Source organism: Eleutherodactylus coqui, chromosome 12, assembly GCF_035609145.1.
Source record: "Eleutherodactylus coqui strain aEleCoq1 chromosome 12, aEleCoq1.hap1, whole genome shotgun sequence".
NCBI classification, from domain to species: Eukaryota; Metazoa; Chordata; class Amphibia; order Anura; family Eleutherodactylidae; genus Eleutherodactylus; species Eleutherodactylus coqui.
In genome coordinates this window covers 120,511,203-120,534,504 of record NC_089848.1, presented here as the reverse complement: position 1 = coordinate 120,534,504, position 23,302 = coordinate 120,511,203, and the positions used below count along the sequence as shown (strand labels likewise).

At 47.0% G+C, this 23,302-nt stretch overlaps 1 protein-coding gene across 1 annotated transcript; it reads right to left on the bottom strand.

Moving 5' to 3' along the window:
• Positions 1 to 251: 251 nt before the first annotated feature.
• Positions 252 to 21,003, bottom strand: LOC136586493 (uncharacterized). Its single transcript, XM_066584605.1, has 5 exons — positions 20,748 to 21,003; positions 15,187 to 15,298; positions 14,722 to 14,841; positions 2,045 to 2,123; positions 252 to 1,937 (listed from the first exon to the last, which is right to left on the bottom strand). Exons 1-5 carry the CDS (start codon positions 20,960 to 20,962, stop codon positions 1,846 to 1,848), a joined length of 618 nt encoding a protein of 205 aa, XP_066440702.1. The 5' UTR covers positions 20,963 to 21,003; the 3' UTR covers positions 252 to 1,845.
• Positions 21,004 to 23,302: the final 2,299 nt, after the last annotated feature.

Genomic DNA, 23,302 nt, shown 5'->3' with positions numbered 1-23,302 from the left:
TGGATGCCTCGACTAGACGATGAACAAGAATTAATTTACTTTTCATTCATCATTCAGTTTCTGCATGCATGGGGGGACGCACGCAGCCAAGGCCAGGGCAGTGCTGGGCCTCTTCCGGACACCCCCAGGATAGGGATGCCCAATAGATGGTTGAACAGGGAAAGAGTTTGTCACGGGTGACGCCACCAATCCGGTACACACCAGAATGAACTCCGGCAGAGAATAAAATGAGTCACAGGCAGTGATAGAGTACCTCAGGTCCCTGGGAACCGTCAGGGCCTGGAATAAACTTTACTTGGCAAATTTCAATAGTACAAGGCACAATTTAGAGTAATGGCAGTGCAGGAAATTAATAGACTTGAACAGTAGTACCTCCGCACGGTGATCCAGACTTCAGAAAACCCGTACATGAACGATAGACTTAGGAGTACCTCCACCTGGCTGCCAAAACTTCAGGCCGGGTGTGACAGACAAAATTGGTGTCACTCTACGCGGTGATCCACTAGCTCCAGACGGCCGCGTAGGAAATTATCACGTAGACAGTACCTCTGCACTGGGCCTTGACAAGCACTCACTCACGGTAGCTCTCGCTCTTGCTCTGCTTAGGCGGGGCTCACTCTTTCCTCCTCAAATGCACATCCAAGCTGGAAAAACCTCTCCTCCTCTTCCATGCTTCACTACATGAGGGCTAAAGGTGCCCCCCATGTAGCTGGACCCCTTGACTATGACTCCAGAAGATATGGAACTCTTTCCCGCTCTCAAACACTAACTTTTATAGATATGCAAATAATGGAAGCTTCCAACTAGCATAAAAGCAAGCGTTCTTCTTTATTTATGCACAGTGCTCACAGCATCATGATGATAAGATTTACTGGAGAACGCGTTTCAACCTGTTATCTTAGGTCTTGATCACCTCCAAGGTGCCCCCCATGTAGCTGGACCTCTTGACTACAACTCCAGAAGATATGGGACTCTTTCCCGCCCTCAAACACTCACTTTTATAACCTCTCTCATACCATGTGACAGGACATAAATTGATTAATTTATAGACAGTCTCCAGGCTTTGCAAACACTTAACCCATCACAGGCTGCAGCTGTGCAATACACATAACAGATTGACAAGACAGTTTTGCTGCGTTACCCGTGGCCGGACTATCGCCGTGGGTAATGCAATGAAATATCGCCCGTGGACAAGCAGCCTTACAGTTCTTAGGTTGGTTTGGTCATACTAGGTCGCAGTGAGGCAGCTGGAGGAGTCCTCCAGAAGTCGTGATGCAACCAAATTTGTTTCTACTTTCCGAGTCGTAGACCAGGTTTCCTCCTTGCTCCTTTACCGAGTGGTCCCGGGTACCAGGAGACACTCGCTCCGTGCTGGGGCCTGAGACAAAACATGTCCCTCGTCTTCATCCCCCAAACAACGAATGCCTCTCCACAGGCAGCCAGCGTGAAAACGTAATTTCCCCCTCAAGGCCATATGATCAAACCAACCAATGGAGTTTATACTCATGGTGCCAACACACAATACTATCCACGCTCCTTTTCCAGCAGAGGCTTCTGTAGGTTCAGCTAAAATAACCGGTAACTTAAAGGGGTTTTCCAGGCAGCGCTGACTGTCAATGCAGGGATACACCGGAAGCCACAGCCCCGACCCCTGTGTAGTGGCCAGCGCTCGTAATTGCAGGTGTAGGTCCCACTGATTTCAATGAGACCCCAACCTGCAATTACAAGCACTGGCCACTACACAGGAGTCAGAGCAGCGCTTCTGCTTCGATCCTGGTATATTCCGGCACTGACAGTGGGCGCTGCCTGTTAGAGTTGTTTTCTGAGCTGCCGGCGTCTTCTCCCTCAGTAGATGGTGCAGTTGGCGGAGGAGTACTGAGTGCATCTGAAGTCATCAGTAGATTCTGAAAACCCTGGAACTGCATCCAAACCAGATCCTGACAAGAAACCAAAGTAAGTGAAAGTCCATCACCGGATCGAGAACAAACTACTGGAGTTACTGTTGATGTTTTAATGTAGACTGCGTAACGCTTAATGATCTCACCCTCAACAAGGTTACGGAGATTACAGTAATTAATCCCATTATCCAGCATCACATACCAGGGATCAGACACCGAGAAGGCCTGGAAACGGAAAGATGGAAACGTTCTTAGACCATGTGGACAGCAGTGTAGTCATCTGAACAGCACATTGTTTATGGGGAATGGTCACTTTAAGACTTTGGAGCCTATTTACACTCATTGTCAAAAACTGTCTCTCCCCTAGAAGTTGTCGGAATGGAATAAAACTTTTTGTGTGCGATTGTAATATTGATGTAAGTAAGTGATTACAATATCTGAGCAAAAGGAGAATTTATTGCAAAGAACTGACCCCATGAACCCTTCGTTCCCATAGTCGGTTCAAAGTGCCGGAAGGGTCGCAATACATGACATACCAATAGTGGCGGTCGTGTGGCTAAGTGCTATGGGTTGGGGGAAGACCTGGTGACCTACCTTGTGAAATCATTATGAATCTCTATGGATCAGAATCAACAAATATGGTGCTCGACAGAAGGCCCCCCGGCTGAGCAGCATCAATAACACTACCAGGGAAGAGCAAAGGAGAACCCGAAGTAGTCAGGACAATGGGGATGACACAAAAGGGGGAAGCCCAGAAGGGAGCGCAGTTGCTGGTGTAGTCTATGGTGAAAAGGGTCACCTGAGCTGCAAAGAACGGTATACCATTGGAAAATGGAACGTGAGAGGGATGAGCATTGGAAAGCTGGACATCATCAAAAGAGGAATGCAAACAACAAGGGTGGAAGTGTGGGAGTCAGTGAACTGCATTGGACTGGATTTGGGGACTTCAGCTCAGATGACTACACCATGTATTACCCGGGAAACAAGACGGAAAGGAGAAAAGGAGTTGCCATTGTGGCAGACAAAAAAATCCCAAGGCGCATAGAGATCCCAAATATATCAATGATAGTGCCATGCCCATCCGCATTAAAGGAAAACTGTGCAGATATGACCATCACACAAGTCTATGCACCAACAGCAGATGGATCAGAGCAGGACATTGAGGACTTCCATGCCCAGGTCCAGCGTGAATTCAACAGAACCCCCAAGAAAGGACATTATCTACAACATGGCGGATTTCAACAACAGTGGATGCAGAAGTGGTCGGCAAACACAGCCTATAGGACAGGAATGACGCTGGGGACTGTCTTCCGCAGTTCTGCCAGGAGAACAAGCTTAGAATCACCAATGCCTTCTTTACCGAGCCGAAATGACACCTCTACACCTGGACATCCTCAAATGGGGGCATCACAACCAAATCAACTGTATCCACAGCAAGCAGAAATGGAAAGGTTCAACTTTCTCTGCAAAAACACTACCAGGTGCCAACTGTGGGTTCGATCACCAACTCCTTATAACCAAAGTCAAGGTCAGACTATGTAAACTCAAGCGTCCTGCCATACAGAGGAAATCTGATTTGCTCAGATAGGAAAGTGGGAGATAAAGGGAAACATCACTGAAATAGCAAAAGAACATAAGTCATACAAGAAGCCAGTTTACAGTGGGAGCTGGCTAATTGCAACCCTCTCCAGATTGCTGATAAAAGGAGGGAGGCTAAAGGCCCATTTACACTGGACGAATGTCAGGCAAACAACGTCCGACAGTTGTCCCCGCACATACTCGCTCCCATGCTGTTACACAGGAGCAAGTATCGCTGGCTCACCCAGCAGGGGGGCCGGGGTGGCTGGAGGAGATTTCACTCCTCGCTCTTGATAAGGGCCAATGGGGGCTGTAAAGAAATTAATAAATGTCGCTTATCAAAAATAGTATATATGCTTATCAATCTATTTTAGCAAAAAGAATATTTTAGCAATATATTGTATGTGTAACAGAAGTCATGACTGATTTTGAGGAAGTAACCTGTGGTTTCTGTCTACACTGAAGGTCTACGTCTGATCTAAGTGGAATCAGGAAGTTCTAAGGCCAGATGTCTCGGGATGTAGCAAGACAGGGCCTAACCGCAAAGAGTTTTCATCTCTCTCTGTCTAAAGTTAAATGTCTAAAAGTCATATGAAATCAGCAATTTCTTAAAGATGTGTTTGTCTGAGTCATATATCACACGTCTAAAGTTTATTGAATAATTATGTCATTGTAAGATATAGAAGTCATGTGTTTTTATCAGATGAATGTATGTATCATGAGGTTATTCCCTGTTTAGCCACACGTCCCGTCCTGCGAGAGGGGCTGGCTATAAAAGCCAAGAGATACAGACAATAAAATAGAGTCACTTGTTTCAAACCATATACTGTGTGTATAGGTCTGTGCATGGTCTCTCAAAAGGAGCGCTCCTCCTGCTTAGGTCAATTTGGAACCGACAACATAACTGACCAGTCTGTTTGAACAAATTAACCCTCGACAGTTCTTGGCGTCCAACTAGGGGGCGGGGCTTACCTTTACGGGACATCGCAACCAGTAGACTGAAACAAACTCCTGGCCCGTTGACGTGGATACTGGATTCGGAGACCCCAGACTAAAAACACCGGTGTAACAGGTAAGAGCTTATCTTACTATTATACAGTCTGGATTCTTTTGATCTGTGTCTCTAACGGACTAGAGGTATGTTGTTGCCTGTTTCCTATATTTTCTGCCCCGTCCATATTTTAGAGTGAATAAGTTCATTTAACTGTCCTAGACGGAAGAACTCACTCATTGGGACTTAAAGAGTCATGTTGTCTGTATTGGAGATTGAAATAATTGTTATTGTTATAGTCTCATTTCTGGCAGTCATATTGTTACTCTGGATCTGTTATAATATTACTAAAAGTTCCCTAAGAGGCGAAGTCTGGTCTCCCCTGAATCCTAGTGTTTGAAGTTGACCACGTTTTAGTTCTGTAAATCTATTCCGGGACAGGGAACTGTGTGTTCCCAGATAATCTCAGTGATTATCTTAGTTTACTGTGTGAAATATATGTCCTGTATACTTAGTGAAGAATAGTTGGAAGTGGTCAAGATGGGGTCTGAACAATCTAAGATATATCAGACTCCTATTGAGATAATTAAAGATAGAGAAGGGGAGGACATTTGCAGACAAGCCTATAAAGTTTACAAACGTATAGGCCTTAAGAAGGCGGGAACATTCAATTATGAATTTTGGTCACAATATGAGGATAAGCATAGAAAGGAAATAAGAAATAAGGGTTTAGAAAAAGGCATGAAGGCTATTCTGGACTGCTCTAAAACAGCAAAAGACGAACACTGGGACTCCGAGTCCCGAGGCGAGGGCATTTTAGTTTATTGTCCTATGCCCCGGCCACCAATAGACGTTCCCATGGAAACCCCTACGGTTCCATTAGTCTCTCCTGTCGTCCCGGCCGCTCCACCAATGTCTCCAAATAATCCCTTTAATTCTCTGTATCCCAATTTGCCACCCTTGCCTCCTACGTATCCACAGGCTACTGCCCAGATGGATACACCTCCATACAGCCCTCAATCAGGATCCCCGAGCCCTGAAGTAAATAGAGGTCCGGCTTGGGACTGTCCACGTTGTGGTCAACAGAATGCCTGTTTTAAAGAACTCTGTACAGTATGTGGGACTCCACGTCCCAGGGATCAGTGTAGACAACCGATTCCCTTATTCCCAGTTACAACCTCCACTACCCATTATAGAGAAACAAACAGACCGAGTCCACCATTGGGCACGGTCAGACAAGAGGACACTGACAGACCATCGTCTTCTAATGACAGACCTACGGACGCACATAGACCAACTCCCGGGTCTACAGTCACTACATGGCGACCCTGGAGCGCCACAGACCAGATGGCACTGTGTCAGCAACTGCCCGATCCCCAGACAGAGCCAGCAGCTTTCCATAGAAAGTTGGAAGTCATACAGAAAAACTACTCTGCCACTTGGACAGATATGGAATGTCTTATGAATGTAAAATGTCCTCTGGGCCTTTACAATAGTATTGCTCAATTTTGTGGTCTTGAAGATCGCCCAGATGACCCCCAGACATTACCTAGTGGTACTCAATATGTGGATAAGGTTAAAACCTGGTTTAAGGATAAAGCCCAAGAGAGACGTACAGCCCTAACCCAGTGTAGACAGAACAAGGGCGAGTCTATTGAATGTTACTTTGGCCGTTTAGAGGAAGTTGGCAGAGATCTGGGTTTATATGATTGTCCAAAAGCAATACGTAATGCTGCTTTTTGTGAAGCCTTTATGCAAGGAATAGATAAGCGCCTGTCTGAACGCGTTAAAGCATGTACCCCCGATTGGCGACAGGCCAAACCGCGTGATCTATATAAGAAAGCTGTAGGATTTGTCATGGATACAGAAGACCACGCAAAGAGTGTTATAGTTAAACATTACACCATGGAGGGGGACACAGTCCGACTTACAGACCCCAGGCGGGAGACCCGTAAGTGTTATAACTGCGGGAAGACTGGACACTTGGCCCGTAATTGTAGAGCCCCTAAAACGCCCTAGACAGAACATGTCAGACGAAAGGGGGCAACAGGGAAGTACGGCCAATACCACATCATCCCGCCCACAGGGAAATAACGGGTATACCAATTACCAATGAAGGTCTGGCACTCCTTCCCCCGTGTCCCTTATAGTTACTGACGCATGTGGGCCACAAATTTTTCAGCCTCTAAAAATCCAGGGGAAGGAGGTGCCCTTTTTAATTGACACAGGGGCTACTAAATCATGTGTCAGTACCTCACAAGTCAACGACCTTAGTATTCCCCTCTCAGACTCCATAGCCATAGCCGTTGGAGTGTCCGGGGAACCAACACCCATGCGTGAGACCGAGCCCATAGAAGTCTCCTTTCAAGGGTCACGAGTCCTCACTCGCTTCCTGGTGTCACCCGCTGGGGATTGCATCATGGGAACCGATGTGATGGGACCCCTGGGGTGCTGTATTCAGCTCCATCCTTCCGGTGAGGCTCATGTCAGTACCTCTGCGGCCGACCACCAAGTATTCTGTCTCATGGCAGCAGACTTGGTCACTCCGCCTCCTTCTTGTACTGTATATGTGTTGACCCCAGAAGATACACAGGTTCTCTCAGCAGTGCCAGAGACCCTTTGGGCAAAAGGGAAGACAGACTTGGGCCATCTCCACGTACCCCCAGTCATGGTATATCTCAAAGATGGGGAAAAAGCCCCCATGATCCGCCAATATCCCCTAGCCATGGCACAGGAAGACGCAATAGCCTCCACTATTACAGAGTTATGTGCCTTGAATGCGTTAAAACCTTGCGTCTCACCCGCTAACACGCCACTCTTCCCGGTTAAAAAGAAAGGGAAGAAAGGTGAACCTGATACCTACCGGATGGTTCACGATCTAAGAGAAATCAATAAGGTGACCATCCTAGAAACACCTTTGGTCCCCAACCCTTACACTCTGTTGTCCACCATACCTTCCGGAACCTGTTGGTACACCTTGATCGATCTCGCCAATGCATTTATGTCCGTCCCGATCCACCCCGATTGCCAGTACCTGTTCGCCTTCACGTTCCGAGGAAAACAGTACTGCTGGACTGTCCTACCACAAGGGGCACAAAACAGCCCAAATCAATTCACCCGATGTATGAGGCTTGTACTTGATGCATGGACGGTCCCACCAGGTGTGGCCCTGCTTCAGTATGTTGATGATCTCCTACTGTGTGCACCGGACAGACCTACCTGCGTTGCGGCCTCACTCAGCCTCCTTTGTTTTCTTGCAGACAGTGGGTGTAAAGCCAGTAAAGACAAATTACAGTTTTGCAAATCTCATGTTGTGTTTCTTGGTCACTGCCTAGGTCCTGGTACAAAACACCTCACGCCAGAACGTACCAAGGTGGTGGAGGACATGCCACTCCCTACCTCCCATGCTCAGTTGCGGACATTTCTGGGGTTAGTTTCATATTGTCGGCCGTGGATTCGCTCTGCCTCCATGACCATGCAGCCTCTGTACGACTGCCTGAGTTCTAAGCCATTTGCTTTGTCTCCGGAAGCCGAGTCAGCTTTCCATCAGCTGAAAATACAGATTACCAGTGCTCCAGCACTGGGTCTGCCAGACTATGATAAACCCTTCCAGATGTTCGTGACTGAGATGGCGGGACATGCTACTGCCGTCCTCACACAAGAGCATGGTGACAAAAAGCGCCCTGTAGCATACTACAGTGCACATCTTGATGCAGTAGCCAGGGGTTCACCCTCCTGTGTAAGAGCAGTTCTGGCTGTACAAGCACTACTTGAGAAAGCTTCTGAGGTGGTCCTAGACTACCCTCTTGTGGTCCTCACGCCCCATGACGTACATGGAATTCTGACACAGGTGAGCCGTAGACATCTTTCTCTTGCTAGACAGGTTAAAATGGAACTTGCAGTACACTCTTCATCCAATGTCTCATTTCAACGTTGCACAACTTTGAATCCGGCCACCTTACTGCCATTAGGTGACACTGATTCAAAAGGGGGAGTAAGCACAGGGGATCAACTTTTTGTCAATTCCCTAGGCGAAGAGGAAGCTTTTGACACCGAGCACCAGCATGACTGTGCTGCTCTGATGGAGCAGGAGACAGCTGGATTTGCTCATGTCACAGATAAGCCTCTCCTGAACCCCCACCTTGAAATGTTTGTGGATGGATCACGATACCAGAATGAGATGGGCAGATTTGTGACAGGGTTTGCTGTAGTATCAATGAATGAAGTACTGATAGGCCGCGCCATGCCCCCACATATGTCAGCACAGGAAGCGGAGCTGTGCGCTCTGACCGAGGCCTGCAAGTTAGCCCGGGGAGTCACTGCTAATATCTACACGGACTCCAGGTACGCGTTTGGCGTTGCGCATGACTATGGGCCGATTTGGCGCGCGCGGAGCTTCCTAACAGCTCAAGGCAGACCGATAAAGAATGGTGAGGCAGTAAGTAATTTAATGTCAGCTATCATGCTCCCGAAGCAGGTAGCCATAATAAAGGTAAAGGCACACACCCAAGGGGACTCCTTGGAAAGCAGAGGCAACGAGAAGGCAGACGGAGCAGCAAAGGCTGCAGCCCTGCTGGACTGGAGGGCACCCGTGTGCAGAGTTCAGACCAGGTCCTGCCCAGCGGAGGAGGATCCTGATCCCCCTGCCAAGGACCAGACCCTCTCTGTCCCACCACAGAAGGAGGTGGACCTACTCCCCTCAGGGCAAGAGCAGGAGCGCTGGGCAAGTGCAGGGGCAGTAAAAGGAAATGAAGGTTGGATGATGGGTTTCCGTATGTGTTTACCTGCGGCTGCCTATCCTAGTATGGCCCTTTTGGCTCATGGAAAGGTGCACGCTTCTCGTAATGCCATGGTAGCCCTGGTGGAGAAAATGTGGTACGCTCCGGGATTTGACAGGATGGCAAAGGCATACGTCAAGGCTTGTGAAATCTGTGCACTACACAACCCCGGTCAAGTAGTAAAGACCCCTCGGAAGTGCACTCCGCGACCTTTGTACCCCTTCCAGAGACTACAGATAGATTACATCCAGCTGCCCAGATCAGGAAGGTATGAGTATGTCCTGGTATGCATTGACCTCTTTTCTGGGTGGGCTGAGGCCTACCCGGTCACGAAGGCCACTGCCCAGGCCACTGCAAAAAAACTTGTGTCAGAGTTAGTGTGCAGATTTGGGGTACCAGAGACCATTGAGAGCGACCGTGGTACTCACTTCACTGGTGAGGTAATGAAGGAAGTCATGTCCACCTTAGGAGTAGAGCAGGCGTTTCACACCCCCTATCATCCACAAAGCTCCGGAAAAGTAGAAAGGCTCAATGGCACCCTCAAACTTAAGATACAGAAAGCCATGGTTGAAACAGGAAAACCTTGGCCCGAGTGCCTACCTCTGGCCCTCTACTCAGTACGAACCACACCAAATAGGAAAACAGGACTGTCTCCTTATGAGATTCTCTTTGGCTCCGTGCCCAGGTTAGGACTGTATCACCCCCAAGCTCTATCCCTGGGTCATGATAAAGTTACTTCCTTTGTGCAGGATTTATGCCAAAAGCTAAAAATAACACACGACCTAGTCTTCTCTTCTATTCCAGACCCTGATAGTTTGGAAGGATCCCACTCTCTGAATCCCGGAGATTGGGTGGTGGTAAAGAGACACGTCAGAAAGACTTTGGAACCTCGCTTTGACGGACCATACCAAGTGCTGTTAACCACTCCCACCTCGGTCAAGCTAGAAGGCAAACCCACTTGGATCCATGCCTCACACTGCAAGAAAGTTCCAACGCCTCAGCACCACGAGGGGGGTGGAGAGTAAGCCCAACCCAGGGTGGGGGAGGGGGATGGCAACCTGGACACCAGCATTGATAGTCTGGATAGGTGTATTATTTACCCTTTGTTTTCTTGGACTACTCTCTTTTCGGGACAATTCTTCATCAACTGTCGATGTAAGAAGAAGATGGACTGTTTGGGCGGAAGGACACCCCAACATGTGGGAATACTTTGCAAAAGACGTACTGAATATTTCCCACATGTGCATGCCCAACCTGCGGAGTGGGGAAGATATTTTACGGACTTGCTTACTGTCTATCCCCACTCCAATAAAGACACTTCGCGATATATATTCAATAGTGCATAACGATAGTGATGTGGAGGAGAGCAATGTTATTCAGGAAAATACCTTTCTTAATGTATATGAATATTGTCCCCACTGTGATGCGGTCGAACATACACTTTGGTCTAATATGACTCGTTTCCGGGTCAGGAATGTCGCTCCGGCTGAGGTATGCTATAACTTCACGTGTAATAAAGAACATATGGGAGGCTGTGCGCAGAGAACCAGGGTGACTAGTGATTCCCAGAGACTCTGTAATCGCACAGTCCAGCAATGTAGAAAGGTACATACTCCTATGCTTTGTAACCACACAGTCCGAAGCCCCAGCCATTTTAGGCACGTCAAATTACCATTAGGCTGGGTCCTGTCCTGCGGTAACCTGACTTACACATATATCCCAGCTAACCTGACCGGAGGTCCCTGCTCCTTAGCTAGATTAAGTATACTAATGTACCAAAAACCTAGCATCCCACAACTCACCAACAGACAAAAGAGGGAGGTAGAAGGACTGGATAGCAACTGTGAAGGACCACCCACTCTACTTAGCTACTCAGAACATACGGCACTGGCAGTCAGTATTGTGGGTGTTCCCGGGTTGGCACAATATAACACAAGAGTAATCAATGGATTAGCATGCGATATGGTAAAGGGCCTGAATGCGACATCACAGGCCTTGGACCTCCTCTTACTAGACATACAAGGAGTCAGGAAAGCAGCTTTACAAAATAGAGCCGCCATAGATTACCTGTTGCTCGCAGTAAACCACGGATGTGAGGAATTTGAGGGGATGTGTTGTTTCAACCTCTCTGATCACTCAGAATCCATTCACCAAAAGATCAATACCTTGGGAAAAATAGCTACTAGCATAAAACAGGATAAAGACCAGGGATGGTTTAATTTTCTTAACCCTGCAAATTGGTTTTCTGGTCTGGGAGGATGGTTCATGGGAATCCTACAAAGTATATTACAGATAATTGTCATGCTGTTGTGTATATATATAATAATCAAAGTCATAATCTCTTGTGTGAGCAAATGTACGGCAAAAGCCTTTACAGCCCCTGTGTAGGCCGACCCCTGCTGGATGAAGGCAGAACATACGGCGGTTCCTTCCAGTCTTGTCACTAGGTAGTGTAGGGTCAGGGTAACGCGACCTGGACGTGTTCACCACTAGGACTATCTCCAGGAGGGACATTGGTGTGGGTGAAGATTAGGGAATCCCCTGCCGTGCGTACCTATGCACGCTACTAGTATTGTAACATCATACTAGAGACACCTTATATGGGCTAGTCGACCAATAAGACCTACCTCGACTATGACTTTTCAAAATAGAACTGGACCCTGTGTGTGACTTCCTGATGTCCAAAATGGGGGAATGATAAGGGCCAATGGGGGCTGTAAAGAAATTAATAAATGTCGCTTATCAAAAATAGTATATATGCTTATCAATCTATTTTAGCAAAAAGAATATTTTAGCAATATATTGTATGTGTAACAGAAGTCATGACTGATTTTGAGGAAGTAACCTGTGGTTTCTGTCTACACTGAAGGTCTACGTCTGATCTAAGTGGAATCAGGAAGTTCTAAGGCCAGATGTCTCGGGATGTAGCAAGACAGGGCCTAACCGCAAAGAGTTTTCATCTCTCTCTGTCTAAAGTTAAATGTCTAAAAGTCATATGAAATCAGCAATTTCTTAAAGATGTGTTTGTCTGAGTCATATATCACACGTCTAAAGTTTATTGAATAATTATGTCATTGTAAGATATAGAAGTCATGTGTTTTTATCAGATGAATGTATGTATCATGAGGTTATTCCCTGTTTAGCCACACGTCCCGTCCTGCGAGAGGGGCTGGCTATAAAAGCCAAGAGATACAGACAATAAAATAGAGTCACTTGTTTCAAACCATATACTGTGTGTATAGGTCTGTGCATGGTCTCTCAAAAGGAGCGCTCCTCCTGCTTAGGTCAATTTGGAACCGACAACATAACTGACCAGTCTGTTTGAACAAATTAACCCTCGACACTCTCCGCCGCCCCTCTCCATTCACTTTACACAGCGGCCGTTCAGTATCGACGGCCGCTGTGTAAAATTAATGGAGAGGGCAGGGAAGAGCAAAGAGTGAAATCTCCTCCAGCCACCCTGCTGAGCGAGCCAGCGATACTCGCTCCTGTGCAACAGCATGGGAGCGAGTACACACAGGGACAAGTCAGGCATCGTTTGCCCGACATTCGTCTAGTGTAAATAGGCCTTAAGGCTAAGGGAAGGCTGGACAAGGCGAGGCGACTGAATGCCAAATTCCAAAGAGAAGCCAGGTAAGGCAAGAATAATTTCCTGAACGCCCGATGCATGAGCCTGGAATCAGCCTATAAGAAGGGTCAGACCAGGGAATTATTGGTCACTGTGTAACAGGTGAAGTCTTTCTCTGCTCGCCAAGCAGCCATCAAGGACCATGATGGGAATGAAATTAGCGACCAGCAGGACATCAAGAAGAGATGGAAACAATATACAAAAGAACTATACGCTGGCGCCAGCAGTGAGCTCCCAGAGGGACATGGAGGCCAAGAGGATCCGGAACCAGACCTGCTGGAAACTGAGGTGGAGTGAGCGATGAGACAGCGGTCAAACAGCAAAGCGCCGGGCATCAATGGAATCCCTGCAGAGTTGCTCAAACCAGTCCCGAGAGATGCACTTACTATGCCGGACAATCTGAGGGACCTGCACATGGCCAAGGGATTGGAAAGGATCAGTTTTATCTCACTGCCAAAGAAGGGCGATGTCAAGGACTATGAAAACTATAGAACAATCGCTCTGATGCTACTTGTGATGGTCAGTGGTAAAAGGAAGCAGGGAAGACAACAGACACGTTGGCTGGATACCATCAAGGAGGACATGGAAATGGACATCAGGCAATTGAAAGCAGCTGTAGAGAATAGAGAAGCATTGAGAAGACTGGCCTACAGAGTATCCAAGAGTCAGACATGACTGAACGAATAGAATTGGAATTGGACACCTTGAATGGAGGTTTTAGTACACTGCTGGGCTGCCTCTAGCGTGGATGCAAAATGTAATATGGGTGGGCATGGAGGCATAGAGGTTCTGTATGGTAACCTGCAGCATATTGTTCCACGTTTGCTGTAACTGAGCCTCTAGACACCATTGCAAATGGAGGTAAGTGGGTTTCAAAGGCAGTACATGCAATGGGCGTCGTGAGTCAAAAAATGTCCTGTAGCCAAGCGCCAGGGTCTCAGGTGGCAAGAAAATTAATCTAATCACTCCACAACTCATTTACAGATCTGCCTGAGATGGAACTGCATGCCAAGTTTTGCAGCAAAAGGATAACTCCTTTTAGGGGCTTGAATTTGTTTTTAAAAGAGGGGGTCACTGGGGGCACGATTATTATAAGGGGGCACTGAGGGGCACTATTATTATAAGGGGGGCACTGAGGGGTACTATTAATATAAGGGGGCACTGAGGGGCACTATTATTATAAGGGGGGAACTGAGGGGTACTATTAATATAAGGGGGCACTATTATTATAAGGGGGCACTGAGGGGCACTATTATTATAAGGGGGCACTGAGGGGTACTATTAATATAAGGGGGCACTTAGGGGCACTATTATTATAAGGGGTCACTGAGGGGTACTATTAATATAAGGGGGCACTGAGGGGCACTATTATTATAAGGGTGGAACTGAGGGGCACTATTATTATAAGGGTGGCACTGAGGGGCACTAATACTGTGAGGAGACACAAAGCATGTGTCTTAGTGTAAAACAAATGCACAAGATGTACCCCTTTTTTCATCATTCAGGCGTTGGGAGGTACACTATCCTCTGGCTTATAACCTTGGTCATGTTAATGGATCGGACATTAGCTTAGAAGATCGCTATTCCACTGGCGACACTGGATGGCCAACTTTCTTCCTAGATGAGGGATAATTTCCATACCCTTTTTCCCAGGGAGCATTGCCTCGTCTATAACACTCCCTGTGCCAACTTGGTGCTCTCCACAAGGAAAACCATTATTGCCTTAGGTCAACATATATCCATTTGCAAATGTCCATCCTCCTGCCACATGATGCAGGCTGTACACGAGGCCATGTATACTTGGTCATAGTCATTGGGAAATATGACGGCATGTAATAAGATACTTACAGAGACGCGGCAGGACTGCATGGCTCCAGATGACATCAGCTTAAATGTCAGGTCATCTACATAGTTATGTAGCAGGTTTCTGTGTTTTGCCACAATGTAATGTTCATTAGCAGACTGGAGCTGATAAAGGACAAAGTCATGTGTCAACAGCTTCAAGAGTAGTCCAAAAATTACAGGTTCACCTAAACGTCACCTAATACAGTAAGAGGCAGGTACATACAGTATACGCAGTCATCTCAGGAAGTATTCGCCCCGACCACAATGGTGGTCTCTATTATTGCATACTATACAGAAGAATCTCTGCAAACACAGCTTACACAAAAACGGCTCCACTCTTGTATATAGGCCGTGTCTGGTATTGCAGCTCAGTCCCATTTACATATAAGTGGGCCTGGGCTGGAATAGAAGACACAGGCCATAACTTCCTCATATACATGTCTATTAACTATACAGTGACCCACATACCTCATATAGGCATCGTTCGCCTCCTTCTTTTATACAGTTGTCTATTGATGTCCACAATTTAATTTGTATCACCAGTGATGTGTAGACATTGTAGCAAGAGATCCCAAAATTCCTAAGTTAATAAAAACAAACATTTTTAATTGTTATCTAAAAATCACACAATTTTGCCAAAAGGCCTTAAAATGTACCTGCACTTCAGAACCAGCTGCTATACGAGCATTAACCCCATGTCAACCATATACGACTTCAGCATTTAGCACCAGTTTTTCCCTTTGCAGGCTGTATATGTCATTTTCAGTTCTCCCTGAGCTGGTGGGTGCAGACTAGATGCTATTATGTCTCCACACACTGCAGATGGAGAAAACTGCAGATTCCACTGAGGGCTTAAAGATGTAGGCGGATGCGCTAATACGCCCGCTACTATGAATGCATGAAGTCACAAAGCACAGAAACATAGGGCAGGACAGGAAGCATCGCAGGTGGGAATGAAGCCATAAAAAATCAGGGGTTTTCAGGATTCTGCATTTTCTCGCGCTCTTCCATCACATGAAAATCGCACGGTTTTATCGTCCGTGTAACGGCCGCCTCACACAGAGCGGTTTGCCTGGTTTTTACTGTGTATTTTTGCGCAGTGATGATGCAGTCAAGGAAGCTGATGACGTCACAACTTTGTTTTCTGCTTCTGCAGAAAAGGAGCCTGTGCAAAAAAAACCGCAGTAAAACGCAGTATTACGTGTACGATTGTGTATTTCCTGCGCTTTATACACAACCCATTAATTTCAATGGGCGATGTAGTGCATGAAATACGGGCTGCAATGCTGACAATAGAACATGCAGAGTGCGAGTGCATTAAATACGCTGCACAAAAACGCCTGTGTGATTGGCCCGTTAAAAGCATGGAGCCTCAGTGCTGCGGATTACCCGCATGCAAAAAACACGCGTCGGTGTCAGTATTTGTGAGATCCTCTCTCACTCTGCAGTACTTCGCTCCTCCTGCCTCCTCACCGTAGACTTCTATGGGCAGCATGAGACAACAGCCCCACCACCACCGCCTCTACTCTGTTAGTCTTGGTTTCTGTTTCTATAGACAGACTTCATTTGACAACAGGCAGTGGACAGCAATTCGAAGCAAGGGAGACACCTAGTGGCCGCACTCTAGAGGGATTGTTCAGCACAAAGTGATTGATACTTTTGCCAGTTGTTACATCGACTTGAATATTAACACATTATAAATGTCCTATAGTTTTCAGTTTACAGCTCCCAGGCAGAACTATGTGTCTCCATGGTAACAGACTACTAACCCCTTTAGTAATGCCACTGTTTGTTTTGAATGCATGCGTTTTAGTAAAATCATTGTACATTTTTCATCACTGAAGGCCCCTCCATAAAAAGCACAAGTATTATAAATGGCACATGGTAGGTAGGGGCCCTGTTACAGATTTTACATCGGGGCCCAAGAGCTTTTAGTCAGCGCCGCTGCCCTAGGCAGCATTTGTGTGAGTCTCTCCTTTCCTCCTCCACCCTCTGCTCTGCTTTCTATACATTTCAATGAGCTCAAAAAGTTGTGTCTCCTGTCAATCATTTGACTTCAAGCAGTGGACAGCAGGCTAGGAGAAAGGGGATTTTTAAGCACAAAAACATAATTTTAGGTAAATAAATAGCAGTTTTGCTGGTTATCACACTGACAAAAGTAAGTGATCATTTAACCCCTTCCTGACGTATGCCGTACATGTACGTCTGTGTATGGGGCAGGCTCAGAAGCCGAACCCTCTCCCTACATGCCAGATGTCAGCCATCTTTGACAACTAACACCCGTCTGCAGCAGCCGAAATTGGAGATAACACTGTTCGCAGATGTTAACCCTTTAACGCTTTAAATGCCACTGTCAGTTCTGTCATTTAAATACCCAGCTTGGCATTTGGTGGTTCGAATAGACCCCATGCACTGAGATTGTGAGATGCTGCTCAGCTGAGGGCCTTCTGAAGGGCTACCATAATGGCAGTTATTCCTGATAGCCCTTCAGAAGGCCTGTGGTCGGTCTTCATAGATTGCTGACCAGAATACAGCATAATTGGATTCTATAGCATTGCATTACACTGTTGTAGTGAGCAAATGATTGCAAGTTCAAATCCTCTATGGGGAGTAAAAAAAAGTTACATAAAGATATTTTAATTATTAAAAAGAATAAAAAATATTAAAAGTTCAAAAACTCTTTTGGTAATGGCTTATTCACATGAGCGTATATCGGCCGCTGTCTTCACGGCCGGCCGATATACGCTGCCATCTGATGCATTGGATTCCAATGCATCACATCACACAGGCGTATTCCCGCAGCATAAAAGCACCGGGCCGGCAAATATAGCACCAGAGGCTTTTACGTCCAGCAGAAATATGGCCGCTGCCATAGACTCCTATTGGAGCCAATGACGGTGGCTGGAGAAGGGAGGTGGTAGGAACTTTAGCAGCGTGACTGCTAAACTCCTACCCCTTCTCTCGTCCGCTCTGGCTGTTTGCAATGGGAGGGGATGGGGGACAGGGCTAAGCTTCAACTGCCCTGCCCCCTCCCATTGCTGGCTGCAGACAAGAGGCGGGAGCTTAGCTCCACCCCTGCCCCGCCCCCTCCCATTGCAAACAGCCAAAAGGGGAGGAAAGAGGCAAAGAGCTGGCAAGGGGTAGGTAACGCATTGCAGGCTCGGCATATATGCGCCGGGCTCGGGCCTTCTGAACGGGCGCACAAACATTAGATTTGTACGCCATTTCACACGTTTTCACGACAACGGCGGGCGAGCGTAAAATCGCCTTCACCCGTGTAAATACCCTAATTATCGCATCAAAAACTAAAAAAGATAAAATTTGCATCACTGCGTCCAAAAAAATCTAAGTGATTAAAATATCACATCATTAACCCCTTAGTGGCGAAGCCAACTAATTTTTCATGTTTTTCCATTGTCACCTTCCAGGAGCCGTAACTTTTTACCTTTTCCGTCGTTTTAGCCGTATGAGGGCTTGTTTTTTTGCGGGACAAGTTTTGTTTTGTAATGGCAGCATTTTGTGGTACATAGAATCAATTGTATAACTTTTATTAATTTTTTAGGGACATTGGGGGAAAAAATTTTGTCATTTGCTTTTCCGATTTAATTTTTATGGAGATCAGGGCAAACTCACACGGTCGTGGGCATTTTATGTGTGAACGCCGGCGCCATAAAAACGCGTGAACAGGCGCACGAATCTAACATTTGTGCGCCCGTTCAGACGGCACATTCCTGGCGCATATATGCTGAGCCCGCAATGCCGCTGGGCGGGGGAGATAGCTTAGCAGAGCTAAACTGTCTCCTCTTTCCCTCCCCCTCACTGGCTCTCTGCAAGGTAAGGAGGCGGGATGGGTCAGGAGCTGGTGTGCTAAGCTCCGCCCCCTCTCTGCCCCTTGTTGGCAGCTAGCAATGGGAGGGGGCGGGACCTGGCGGGAGCTTAGCAATTAGTTCCACTCTGTCCTGCCCCCTCCCATTGTAAACAGCCAGCACGGGGCGGAGAGGAGGAGATTTAAACACCCTCCCACCTCCCTTCTCCAGCTGCTGTTATTGGCTCCCATAGGAGTCTATGGCAGCGGCCGTATTCTGGCCGGCAAGGATTGTTCCAGGGCTACCATTCCGTAAAAGCGCTATATTGGCCGGCGGGGCACTTTTACGTCACGGGAATACGCCTGTGTGATCTGATGCATTGGAATGCAATGCATCAGATGGTGGCGTATATCAGCCAGCCATGAAATCGGCGGCCAATATACAGTGGTGTGAATGAAGCCTCAGTGTGCTAAATAAATACTGTGATAGCATAGATTGCTTGAAAAAGGCTTGATAGCCGAAACGCGTCGCGTGATATTAAAGACAAGACCTTTATACTTTATTCTCGTCAATTCCTGAATTTTACGCCGCGGTTCCTGTGATCGCTAGACCCAGTGTTTGTTCTTATGGTTTATACTCTGATAGTATTATTCTCTGGATCGGCACGATTCCCGCGACACCAAATTTATAAAGTTTTTATTTATGTTTTGCTATTTTTGTACCCAAAAGCACTTTTTTTTAAAATTAAAGATTCTTAAAGGGGTTGTCCCGTGAAAGCAAGTGGGGTATACACTTCTGTATGGCCATATTAATGCACTTTGTAATGTACATCGTGCATTAATTATGAGCCATACAGAAGTTATTCACTTACCTGTTCCGTTGCTGGCGTCCTCGTCTCCATGGTGCCGTCTAATTTTCAGCGTCTAATCGCCAGATTAGACGCGCTTGCGCAGTCCGGTCTTCTCCTTTTCTGAATGGGGCCGCTCGTGCCGGAGAGCGGCTCCTCGTAGCTCCGCCCCGTCACGTGCCGATTCCAGCCAATCAGGAGGCTGGAATCGGCAATGGAACGCACAGAAGCCCTGCAGTCCACCGAGGGAGAAGATCCCGGCGGCCATCTTCAGCAGGTAAGTAAGAAGTCACCGGAGCGCGGGGATTCAGGTAAGCGCTGTGCGGTTTTCTTGTTTAACCCCTGCATCGGGTTTGTCTCGCGCCGAACGGGGGGGCAATTGAAAAAAGAAAAAACCCGTTTCGGCGCGGGACAACCCCTTTAAGGGCTCCGGCAGACTTGCGGTTTTCTTGCACGTTTTTTTCACACGATATCGCTGCGTTTTTTCACGCAATTGTCAATGGGACTTTCTAATGTTAAAAACGCATCACACAAAAATCACAGAAGCACAAACTTGTGATGCATTTTTAAGATTAGAAAGTCCCATTGACAATTGCGTGAAAAAAACACACAAAAAAAAATGCAAGTGTGCCGGAGCGCTTAAGGGAGGATACAGACACTCTTGTCACAGTTACTGGTGATGATCACACAACTCATGTCACACAGTCATAATAGAGGAGACCGCGGCTCATCCCTCTGGTCTGTATACTTAGTCTGTAGCTTATTTTGGTGAATATAGAAGGTAATGATCATTAAACTGTGCCCCTGTGCAGACAAATATGGTATAGCTTCTAGCTTATGCATCATGGGATTGATTGAAAGTGAAAGTAAAAAATCCCACTCCCAAGATGATGCCTCATAAGCATCAGACAGGGGCTGCACTGCAGGGAAGTGACTGCAATACATAGAGGAGACCTCCAGAGTGTGACAGGCCGTCAAGTGAGGGGGCCAGCGATGCGAAAATGGATTTTCACCACAGTTGCCCTTTAAAATAAGCGGTTCCATTTCGATGTGAATCTCATGCAATTCGCATGTAAATCCCGCCTAATATCTCGCCTGCACATATTAGACCAGCCGTGTTTTGCACTGAGCAGAGGTAATATTGGTAGAGGCCGTCAGCGATTACAGGATCTACATTTTCCTCCCTCCTGTACTGACTGTATTAGGACTTGCAGCTAAGCTATGCTAAGCTGCAATACCAGATACAACTCAAGGCCAAGAGGGGCGCTGTTCTTCTAATCAGGAGAAATGTACAATTTAATCTCTTTAAAGCATAAATGGCAACATTTAGGAGTCCTTCTCAGGGAGTCTCTAGAAAGCTTCTTCTATGTACCTACCATTCCAGTCTGCACTGTGCGTGGAGCGGGCCGGCGTGAGCAGAAGACACTAGAAGTGCCGCAAGGAAGACCTCTGCTCTTACAGCACTCCTCATTTCCAGCTTAGAACTTCCAGCCGTCCGAGGTCCGACGAGGGTGAAGGAGGATTTGGTCTGCGAGGAGAAGTCACAAGCATTTCTAATGCAGACGATAATTGGTGTGTTGAGGTTGGTCATGTGCTTCCAATCCGGACGTTTCCTCTTGAAGGATTCAGAGAGCTTCTTGGCATCTTAGACAATACAGATGGAGTAGCATTCTGAGAACTACACTGCACTACTAAGCTGTAGATGGCGGTCATGTTAACAATGGCTACATCAGTAACATCTATAGACTGGGCTGTCTTTGGGGTCTGTTACTTGGTGTCCAGATTTCCCCAGCTTCAGCCATTGTCACATTTGTTAACCCCCTAACAGTCACATTAAAGGGGTTTTCCAGGCAGCACTGGCTGTTGGAGTCGGGTGCCATGTGTTGCTTCTGGGACTTGTAGTTCTATGGGTTACCAGGGGCACACTTCTACAGGTTGGGGATTATTGAGCTGACTGGGTGTGTGGAGTGCTGCAGCCAGGCAGTCACCACCGGTCTGTACAGATAAGTTTCAGCTCCTTTTGCTAGGGGAGGCTGGATATTTATACCTTATCTCTCAGTGTTTGCTGCCGTGCATGCTGCTTGTTTGAGTTGCTTTGCTCACCTTTCCTGAAGATGGTCTGGACACCTCATCTCCCCATCTGCGTGTTCTGCGGACCCCCTCTCCCTTCCCCTTTATGAGATGCGGCCCCCAGATATCTGATGTACTGTATGTTGTCAGATGGTGATATCTGACTACATCAGATTGGTGTTTGATGCTCCTGCCACTTTCTCAGCATGTGGACACTTGAACTAGACCCTGATTATACATGCATGAGGTTCTGAGCGGGGTTTCCTTCTGTCTGTGAGGTGGGCAGACTTTAGGTGTGAACAACGACTTGTTACCTTTATGTTGCAGTCACTTGGTGTGAGCAGGGTGGTGTTATGTCTATCGGTGTGGACTACACTAGGTGTGAACTGTCCTATTCAATGTGTATTTTGTTGTATTTTCTCTGTCTGCTGCTCTTACTTATTACTATCTAGAGCAAGACAGTTGGCCCCTAGGTTCCAGCGTGGAGCTGTCCCTATCAGGACAATCGCCCTGCTTGTAGGGAAGGTTCGCCTTTTGTTGTAGTTGTATTCTTTGTGTAAAGACTCACAAAACAACAGGGACCCTTGATGTGGGCTTGTGGGCTTACGTATTCTGTCCAAAATACAAACCAATACCTCGTACGTACCTACAGATATTCCCACCTGTTTGCTTGGTTAGTATTGGTAAGTATTTTATTGTCTTTGTGAATGTTTGTATGTTTTTTATGTTTGATGTTGATGTCCGGTTGTGTACACAAGACCCAATCCCTCCTTACACCTCTCCAGTCGAACAGTTAGTTGTGTTTATGTAGGTTATTGTTCCCACGGCCTGCATGGACATAACACCGGGATACATCTGGGTCGGAGCACAAGCTGCCCCTTGTGTAGTGTCCAGCGCTTGTAAATGCAGGTGCAACACCTATTGCTTTCAATGCGACCCCAGCCTGCAATTACAAGCGCTAGCCACTACTGCCCATCAACACCTCCGCAACACAATCACATAGCTCTGCTATTGCATTTATGTTGTGAGCTTAGTTCTGGTGCTGTATTTATGTTATAAGCTTCATTCTGCTGATGCATTTATGTCATGAGCTTAGTTCTGGGGCTGTATGTATGTTACGGACTTACTTCTGGTGCTGTATTTATTTACCAAGCTTGGTCCATGCAGTATTTATGCTGTGAGCCTAATTCTGGTCCTGTGTTTGTGTTATTAGCTTGGTTCCGGAGCTGTAAACTACCGGCTGAACACCTATACTAAGAAGTTTACTTCCATTAGGCAGATAACAGGGAAGAATGAAGCTGACGGACTGCAGGTCACGTGACAAATGAATGCCCAGCGGAGCGCATGTGCATTAAGCATAATGAGCATGGGCGGATCTGATTTGTGGAATCTGCACGGGTCACCATCAAGCCGCCCATAGGAAACATTGGCGTCCGCAATGAAACAAAGCACGCCGATTTGATTTGCGGACTTTTGGTCTGGAAAAAAATCGCAGCATTCTCAATTACACTGCAGATCCCGCACGAACGGCTTCCACTGAAGTCAATGGAAGCCATCTGACCCACGGCAGATCGCACACGAATTGCGGATGGGCCGCGGATTTCGTGAGAAAGCAGGCGTTTAAAAAAAAAAAAGAAGCTCCACTGCGCTCACATTCACAGTGAAGAAGAGAGAAGACCCGCAGAAGCCCCGGATGGGTGAGTAGAAGTCCCGCAGTGTCCTCGGCCACGGGCAGGGTGGGATTCCGCTGCAGGCTGCCGATCCGCCCGTGGGCATGAGGTCTTCAGCTCGAGAAATCAGCGCAGGTCCAGGAGAACAATAGCAGCCATCCCTCGTCACTGCGCTTGTCTGACATTTACTA

Excerpts from the sequence above, each read along its gene's own strand:
- LOC136586493 (XM_066584605.1), bottom strand. The coding sequence starts at position 20,962 with ATGACCAACCTCAACACACCAATTATCGTCTGCATTAGAAATGCTTGT. Across the intron at positions 15,299-20,747 it reads GCACAGTGCAGACTGGAATG|GAATTTTGGGATCTCTTGCT; the intron begins GTAGGTACATAG and ends TTATTAACTTAG. Across the intron at positions 1,938-2,044 it reads TCTCCGTAACCTTGTTGAGG|GATCTGGTTTGGATGCAGTT; the intron begins GTGAGATCATTA and ends GTTTCTTGTCAG.